This window comes from Sinocyclocheilus rhinocerous, unplaced genomic scaffold (assembly GCF_001515625.1).
Source record: "Sinocyclocheilus rhinocerous isolate Xijiao unplaced genomic scaffold, SAMN03320098_v1.1 scaffold4921, whole genome shotgun sequence".
Lineage (NCBI taxonomy): Eukaryota > Metazoa > Chordata > Actinopteri > Cypriniformes > Cyprinidae > Sinocyclocheilus > Sinocyclocheilus rhinocerous.
This window is the reverse complement of record NW_015652201.1, coordinates 1-9534: the sequence shown is the minus strand read 5'-3', so window position 1 is coordinate 9534 and position 9534 is coordinate 1. Positions and strand designations below refer to the sequence as shown.

At 35.3% G+C, this 9534-nt stretch overlaps 1 protein-coding gene across 22 annotated transcripts in view; it reads right to left on the bottom strand.

The window, feature by feature from the left end:
* The window catches only part of LOC107714100 (calcium/calmodulin-dependent protein kinase type II subunit beta-like), a 43913-nt gene extending 35083 nt beyond the window's left edge, over nucleotides 1-8830 (bottom strand). For all 22 annotated transcript variants that reach the window (XM_016519823.1, XM_016519837.1, XM_016519818.1 and 19 more), the window contains exons 1-7: nucleotides 8641-8830; nucleotides 5207-5309; nucleotides 4944-5027; nucleotides 3193-3287; nucleotides 2990-3112; nucleotides 2658-2741; nucleotides 2489-2531 (exon numbers count right to left, since the gene is read on the bottom strand). In XM_016519823.1, coding sequence (XP_016375309.1) covers nucleotides 2489-2531; nucleotides 2658-2741; nucleotides 2990-3112; nucleotides 3193-3287; nucleotides 4944-5027; nucleotides 5207-5309; nucleotides 8641-8739 — 631 coding nt within the window. In that variant the 5' untranslated portion in view covers nucleotides 8740-8830. The remainder of the gene's footprint in view (nucleotides 1-2488; nucleotides 2532-2657; nucleotides 2742-2989; nucleotides 3113-3192; nucleotides 3288-4943; nucleotides 5028-5206; nucleotides 5310-8640) is intronic.
* Between the last annotated feature and the right edge of the window lie 704 nt (nucleotides 8831-9534).

Sequence of the window (9534 nt, the reverse complement as noted above, 5' to 3'; positions counted from 1 at the left end):
ATTTTATAATATAATAAAATACAAATATAAAAATAATAATATAAAAATATAAAAGGATATAAACAAATATCTAAAAAATATTTCAATTTAAAAAGGCAATCCACATATATATTTTGTTAATCATAATCAATTTCTCTACTCAATATTTTCTATCATGAAATAGCCAAGGCAAATAGCTGCAGTGTGTCCTTTTTTGGATAATTCATTTTTTTCTCTCTATCCAAACACCCCATAAAGGGCACTTATAAAATTAACTAAATAAGTACATATAAATAAAATTAATACATTTTTATGCTAAAAAATTATGTCAATGTCTATTCTTTAACTTGGATGGGTCATTGTTGAAGAGGGTATTAAATAGTCAAGAAATCTTAATTAAGTTATCATAGAACTTCAAAAGGAAAAAATAATATAAAAATAATACATCCCTTTTTTTTTAAAAAAAAAGAGAGTGAACAGAGGCCGAATAAATAATAAGGGAATGACATACGAGGGCAAGTGCGTGGAGTGACGCTCGGACACTCCCACGCCTCCTCTACCACTGAGTCACCCCACGGGACGAGGTAATTACAGTAATGAGAGCACAGAGAGGACGGCTGACGAGCCACGGATGAAGAGAGCAAGAAAAAGAGAGAGAGAGAGCATCTAAAACGCTCCTCAAACAGGAACACTGTTGCTTCCGCCCACCAGCCTGCTGTTGAAGTGCGAGCGAGTGAGAGCGTGTGTGAGTGTGTCGGGATGTGAGAGAGCAGATGCTTCATTACAGCAGAAATCAATCACATGTTATTATAAACGCCAGTTCTCACACACAGCCGCAAACATCCAGAATTCTCTTTCGCCGTACGCAGCCCGCTGCTCACAAACGCCACGCACTTCCTACAGAACCACTCGTCTCTGAACCAATCTGTCAGGACACGGCCCGACTCTGAACGTCCAGCTGCTCGTGAAATTGAATAGTTGGATAAGAAACAGTGTATCGTTCCCTTAGCTGTGGGATTTCTTGTCCGATGCTTCAAAGCATAAAGCAGGATTTATTAATAGTATGAATATTTAGCTTTGAGATCATTTAAAGAGACAGTTCACCCAAAAACAACCCGTCATCATTGCTCAGTCTCATGTTGTTCCAAACCGTATGGTTTTCTTTCCCACCATCAAACACAAAGGATGTCAGGCAGAATGTTGATGCTGTTCTTTTTTACAAAAGTGAATGGTGACCATCTGTCCAATAACAATACAATAAAAGCACCATAACAGCCGTTCATTTGACTTGTGCAGTATATTCCAAGTCTTTTGAATCCATATGACAGCTCGTGTTAGGAAAAAAGCTTTTACACTCACACAAAGCTATCGTTTGGCTTCAAAAGTTGTATGGACTAAAAGAACCATATTGGTTTGGTAGGATATGATGGTGAGCAAATGATCAAAATTTTTTCATTTTTGGGTGAACTTTGAGTCAGTGTTGTTAAATAAAACTATTTTTTAAAAAAGGAAATAAAGCTGAAATTAAAAAATATATATATTAGACAAAAAGTCTTAAAGGGTAAGTTCACCCAAAAATGAAAATTCTGTCATTAATTACGTCACCCTGGTGCCATTTTGGAGAATATCCACTGAACGTAAACAGTGTATGCTATTCTGTGTCAGCTGCGTCACGCGGATACGATGTTTTCGTTCAAATCAAAACATAAACAACGTAGAAAACATATCCGCGCGGATATTCTCCAAAATGGCACCAGGGTGACGTGGAGGAGACGAATTGTTGAATAAAGTCGTTATTTTTGTTTTCTTTTGCGCACAAAAAGTATTCTCGAAGCTTCGTAAAATTACGGTTGAACCCCTGATGTCACATGGATTATTTTACCGATCTCCTTGCTACGTCTCTGGACCTTGATCGTGGTAATTACATTGCTGTCTATGGGCCGGTCAGAGAGCTCTCAGAATTCATCAAAAATATCTTAATTTGTGTTCCGAAGATGAACGGAGGTCTTACGGGTTTAGAACGACATGAGGGTGAGTAATTAATGACAGAATTTTCATTTTTGGGTGAACTAACCCTTTAAACATAAAATGAAAATTATAAATGCCTTGGCAAATAACTAAAATAAAAAAAAAGTTCAAAACTAAACATTTCTAACACAACAACTGAAATAAAAAAAATTTAAAGCTAAATAGAAATACAAAAAATGAATAAAAATGGCAAAAACACAAAATTACTAAAGTATAAACAAAATAAAAATTAAAACTGAAAATATAAAAATAAATGCTAATTCAAAATATGAATACTAAAATAGTACATAAATAATACTAAAATATCACTGTTAAGAGTTTGTGTTGATGCTTTTAGAATAAATTTAGAAGTCTGATTCATGTAATGATTTGTGGTTTTGATTCCTCTACTTAAATAGTTCAAATAGTCGAATGATTATACATGTCTTCAATTTGTCTTTCAGGACACAATATCTTTGCATCAGGCTTGATGTGAACTTACCAGAGAAATTGCGCGACACCAGCATGGTGGTCAATATCGCACCCTATATGTAAGAAAAAGATCGGAACGTGAACAGAGGCATCGAGCGGTGGGTTTCAGACAGATACATATACAGATGAAATGACTCCAGTTGCAGGTATAATGACTTTTAAAAGAGACATCAGCAGACCTTGAGTTTCCTTCTTGCGTTGAACTTCTTCAGGCACTCGACTGTTTCCTGTCTGTGCATCATGGACGCCACAGTGGAACGTTGCTGCGGGAAACAGAGGTTTTTATTAAAGGAAAGGAGGGAATAATGAAGTCCTGCCACATTTCATATTGTGAATATTTTGTTTTAGCATGAAATATATCATCTCAGAATAAATCTTAATTTTCGAAAAATTGACCCTTATGACTGGTTTTGTGGTCCAGGGTCACATATGGGTAACAAACATCCTTTCATTTTTACAATAGTGTATGTATTCTGGTATTTTGTGCTGGTCGGTGGCTGCTAATACTCACGCAGACCCACGGGTGTTTCAGAGCCTCCTGGGCCGTGATTCTCTTGGCTGGATTGATGGTCAACATCTGATTGATGAGGTTTTTGGCATCAGGGGTGACCGTGTCCCACTCTGGCGAGGGGAACTACAGGAAACATGGGAACTCATGGGTATGTATTGACTCAGCCAGTTGTACTGTATGAGTGAAATCACAAGGGGACTCACGTCATAAGCCCCAGCTTTGATCTGTTGGTAGAGTTTGTGCTGGTCTTCATCCCAAAACGGAGGATATCCCACCAGCAGAATATACAGGATGACTCCTGCAATCACAGTATAGATATTTCACTTCTAACAGATTCTATGCCATTCTTTGTGTTCTCACAACTCTTCAAGTACTAACGCAGACATTTAGGCACACCTAAAACAACCCTAAATGTAATAATAAATACACATATCAATTCCATAAAGAAACATATACATATATAAACATATTTTATAAAAAATATAAACTTAATTTAAACACCAAACATTATCAAAACGGCTACAATTGTAATGATGTCTAAGTTTATTTCTTTATATAACTTATCCAATTTCCAAAATAATACAACTATATTATAATAAATAACATATAAATTATAGAAATATATTAACAAATGTAAATTGTAATGTTTAATTAAGAGAAAAAAAATGCTTAAATGTAATCACTTAAAGCACTTGTATTGAAGTCTAATTTGTGAATAAATCATTGTTTTGAACTGGTACTTTGTAATAACTTGTACACAAAATACACAACCGTTCAAAAGTTTGAGGTCAGTAAATTCTATTTCTTTCTTTTTTTGAAAGAAATCAATACTTCTATTTAGCAAGGATGTGTTAAATTGATAAAAAGTGATAGTGAAGACTTATATTGCTAGAAAAGACTTCTATTTTAAACAATTGCTGTTCTTGTTAACTTTTTATTCATCAAAGAATCCAGAAAAAAGCATTACAGGCTAACAAAGAAAAATATAATATAATATATAAAAAAAAATTTTTCTGAAAGGTTTCTGAAGGATCATGTGACACTGAAGACTGCAGTAATAATGCTGAAAATTCAGCACTTTGCATTACAGAAATTAATTACATTTAAAATTATATTAAAATAGAAAACCATTATTTTAAATTGTAATAATATTTTGCAATATTACTGCTTTTTCTGTATTTTGAATCAAATAAATGCAGCCTTGATGCGCATAAGAAACATTAAAAACATAAAAACATTAAAAATCTTACTGATACCAAACTTTTGAACAGCAGTGTATATATAGTTATATATGGAAATTATATTAAATAAACTAAAATATAAAATATAGAAAATAATATTTAAAAAAAATTATAATTGTTTAATTCTATTGAGAAATAATGAACCGGTTCAAATGAACGATTCATTCAGAAACGAGAATTGCATGAATTATTTTTTTGAACTGGTTCTTTGTAATAACTCAGCATTTGTGAATCATTTGACTGTAAGGCAGAAATTTGTTTGGAGACTAAACCTGCCAGGTGGGTTCAAAATTGTTGCTAAACATCACGCGGCCTGGTGATAAACAGTTTAAATTAATTTCTCTCTCTTTAGAGTGTTGGATTTTGAGAATGACTCCTATGAATCCATGAACTGGTTCACTGATATACAAACAATCCTAATAAACCACTTCGCCGAAATGAATCAGAATTCCCAACCCCAGACCAAAAAAACCACCAACCCACCTACTGATCTGCAAAGTAATTAAACCGCTCAACTATCGATGCTCTAGAAAAAGTGAATGTGAAACACGACGGTGAAAGCGGCGCTTGGCAACAGCCTCTTGACAACACCTGCCGGAGAAGAGCTCTCCACATCTGAGAGCTGATGTGTCTGAATATGTGCGGGGCGTCGAGAGAGAAAGAAGTTAGAAATAGATGCAAAGATCTCTATCAGGAGGGAGCGTGTGACTCACCACATGCCCAAATGTCCACAGGTTTCCCATAAGCCTCCTTCCGTAGCACTTCTGGGGAAAGATAACCTGGCGTTCCAGCGAACCCTGCATGCGAAAGCGAAAATACACATCTGAAAAATGCAACATCCAGGCTCTTTCCAACATTGTATGTTGGAGAAAACCATTTGGGTGGCAGATTATGTGCTTGGAAGTTGCGAAATTAAACAAATAAGGCAAACCGGTCGGGGATTTTTGCTTTGGGAGAGTTCAAACCGACCACGTACCAAACCAGGCCTGCTGGTCCCCTTGCACTTCAATGGCCAGGCCAAAGTCGGCCAGCTTGACGGCGGCGTTCTTGCATTTACTGGCCAAGAGCAGGTTCTCCGGCTGGGGGGGAGATCAGGGGCGCACTCATATTACTGCTGAACCCAAATCTGATACATGTCACCTTTTAACATCGAACACATAACATACAAGCACAGCTGCGCAACAGATACAGCATACAAACAGAATCAACTCCCAGAATATAAGCTGTGCTGGGCGCCGTGTTCTGTCACCGGTAGAGTTCGCTAGAAGCGCATTTCCTGTGATGTTCTACTGCTGTACATTTAAAATCATATGTGAGCTTGATATCTACGACTTTTGATCATCCAAATGGACCAATGGTTGATTCTCTGAAATAAAATAACTACGGTTAGCATTGCAGGCATTCAATTGTCAAGAAAAACATCTAACAACCAAAATACAGATGACAAATGATGCTAAGCCATTGGTTCTCAATCAGGTAGCTGGGACCAGTGTTATTTTAGTATTATTTATACACTATTATAGTTTTTATTATTATTAGTGATGTCAACCGATTAATCGCGATTAATCGCATCCAAAATAAAAGTTTTTGTTTACATAGTATTTGAGTGTGTACGGTGTATGTTTATTATGTATATATAAATACAAACACATGCATGTACATATTTAAGAAAAATATGTTATAATAATAATAATAATATATAAATGTATATACACATGTAAATATTTTCAAAATATATACTGAATGTGTGTGTATTTATATATACATAACAAACAAACAGTACACATACATATATTACGTAAACAAAAACGTTTATTTTGGATGCGATTAATCGTGATTAATCGTTTGACAGCACTAATTATTATTTATTTATTCTTTTTTTTTCATTATAATTTTGGTTAAATTTGGTAATTGTTATGTGCATTTGACATTTTTTATGCCATTATTACTATTATTACCACTAATATTACTATTACGTTTTTTTTTTTTCAGCCATTAGTTTTAGTTTAATTTTGGTTGTTATTTATTCCCAGTTAGTAATTTTTTGTGCTTTAACAAAATGAAAATTAGAAAACATGTTTTTTTTTTATATCTAATATTTATATTTTATTATATTTCAGTTTTATTTTAATTAACAAAAATGATATAATAGTTTTACTTTTAGTTTATTTAATGATAACGCTGGTTAGGACCTACTAGAAGGCCTCAACACACTTTACAATAATTTTAAAAATATATACATTCTTAATTTAATTTGTTCCCAACAACTACAATTTCTATTGTATTTTTAAAGAACCAGGGCTCCCATATATGATGGTTGTTTTCATTTCTAGACTTGGAAAAGATTTGGAAATGTATAAAATCATGAAAATATAAATATTTAAATATAGCCATCTAATATAATTTATCATGTAAAAATTAATGAGAAATTACATTAAAATTAACCATAACTTGTGATCACAAATGACTGGAAAAGTCATGTAAATTAATCGCTCATTAAGAGTGTGAACAGCACTCCGCTCTTGAAACTTTCAGAATTATGGAATTCTATTATTTATTTCCCAATTTTAATAAAATAACACTTTGCAAAAATAAATAAATACATGTGTAAATAAACGTAAGTAAGCTACAGTACTTCGAAACAAGTAGCTTTGTCATTATAGCAGAAGTACCATTTTTGAACGGTAGTGTATATTGTTAGAAAAGATTTCTATTTTAAATAAATGCTGTTCTTTTTAACTTTTTATTCATCAAAGAATCCTGAAAAAAATGCATCACTGTTTCTACAAAAATATGACGCAGCACAACATTTTCAACACTGATAATAATAACAACAAATGTTTACCGAGCATCAAATCAGCATATTAGAATGATTTCTGAAGGATCATGTGACACTGAAGATTGGAGTAATGATGCTGAAAATTCAGCTTTGCATCACAGGAATAAATCACATTTTAAATTATATTCACATAGAAAACATTTATTTTAAATTGTAATCCTATTTCACAATATTACTGAATTTTTGATTAAATAAATGCATCCTTGGTGAGCAGAAGAGACTTCTTACAAAAACATTTAAAAAATCTTACAGACCCCAAACTTTTGAACCTGCATAAAAAATTAAACAGAACATTTAACCAAAGGTATCAAGAAATCACACAGAGTCAATTTTGATTTCATTTTTTCACATAACCTACTGTCACTCATTTTGACATAAGGGTTAATAATACATCATCCCACTTAACACGCACATTCACACCTCCACGTAACGTTCAGCGTGAGTGTGTGTGTGTGCTGTTATTAAGTCCCTCTGCTCTGGTGGAAGTTGAGCCAGGTGGGAAATTGGGTCCAGAGGAGCAAAGAATCATGGGAAACTTATTCAGTCTCAATCTCTGATCTCTATCTTCCTGTCGTACTCTTCGCGCTACAGATGCCGCTCTGAAAAGAGACGAACGGTGTCTGTGTTCTGACGCTCAGCCGCCGTTGCCATCTGCTGGAGCTATTCGTGGAGCTCAGATGGCATCTCGACGTTTCGGGCTCATGATTTGAAAAGTGTTCTGATTGAGAATCCGTAGGATGGTGTGAAATGCTCAATGACCTTGAGCCGCATCCGGGGGAAACGACGCTGGAAACGCATCCAGACTGAGATTTGCATACCCTGATTCTTTAAAATATAAAAAGCGACTTCTGAACTGAAGCAGGATTAGAAAAAGCAGCAACATGAAATCAAAACTGACCCTATATGATGTTCCTCATTATATTGTAACAATTTATTGGTGAGTTATTCCATTCTAGTTCAGAATCAACCTGTGTGAGAAGACTTCAAACAAATAACATAATATATCACTTGACATAAAATCAACAATAAAAATAAATCTGAAATAACTGCACAATTTAAGAGTTTTATGCCAGACATAGACATCCATGCACGCAAAACGTCATGCCAAATCGGATCGCGAGTATTAAAGGGTCAGTTCACACAAAAATAAAAATTCTGACATAATTTACTCACCCTCAGGTTGTTCATCCTGTATGAGTTTTTTAAGAAAAGATGTTTTGAAGAATGCAGATAACCAAACAGATGTTGGTCCCCATTGCCTTCCATTATATGGAAAAAAAAAACTACTATAGAAGTCAATGGATACCAGAAACTGAGTGGGTTACCAACATTCTTCAAAACATCTCTTCTTGTGTTCAGCAGAAGAAAGAAATCCATACAGGTTTTGAATGACATGAGGGTGTGTAGATGACAGAATTTTCATTTTTGGTTGGACTATCCCTTTAAGCCATTCCATTAATCATCTCACCATCCGAATCCCATCATAATTGCACATCGCACATCACACATGGCATATTTGTACATAAAAGCATGCACAACACACACAGACGAACAAATCACCTGCCACTCACCTTGAGATCTCGGTGCACCACACCCATTTGATGGCAATGAAGCACCGCCTCCAGGATCTGCTGGATGCAGTGACTGCATGCAAACACCAGGGGGCGCATGTTAGTCTGAGCAATGCCGTTCTCTCATGCACAGGCACAGGCAGGAAATGCAGGGCGATTACAGGGATAATATAACAGTACATCTTCCTCCTGAATTAATGTCAAAGACTGATGCCAAGCATAATACAATATTTTAATATTAAATTTATATAATGAGCGAGTACATCATGAATTCATCTTCCAAACCGCGTTTTTGTCTTATTCCGAATCACTACGGTACACTTATATTTGGACTATTGTAGCCTGGTCGGGTCGTCACCGCTGCGGAGTAACACATACCTGCGTGAATCGCCATAGACATAAACTTAGAGAAGTAGCTCCGCTTGGAATGTTCTTCCGCGGAATGTGTGCAGTCCTGTTTATACACCGCTAGAGCGCCAAAAGTTACATAGTGCTGCTTTAAACGGATGAGTTATAAAAAAATTAACCTCCCTCACAGTTGTCATGAAGGGCAAAATTAGCTATATAGACCAAAACCACTTTTTGTACCAGGCTGTAAACATATTTTTTTCTGCTGTAAAGTTGGGCATTTTAACATGGGGAGTCTATGGGACTGACTCCCTTTTGGAGCCAGCCAGTCGATGAATTGCAGTTTAAGTCACTTCCGTGTTGGTTTCAGGAGAGAGACCGGAAGTTTGCCGCTTGATCCCAAGCCGTTTCATGTTGACGTCAACATGAAACATTAGCATATTGCCCGCCCACTTGTTGCATGCGTAGACCTGGGAAAACTTGATTTTGGCATTGGTCTGAATGAAAATGCGAATTCATTCTTTGCCACTAGGTGCCGCTTTTGGA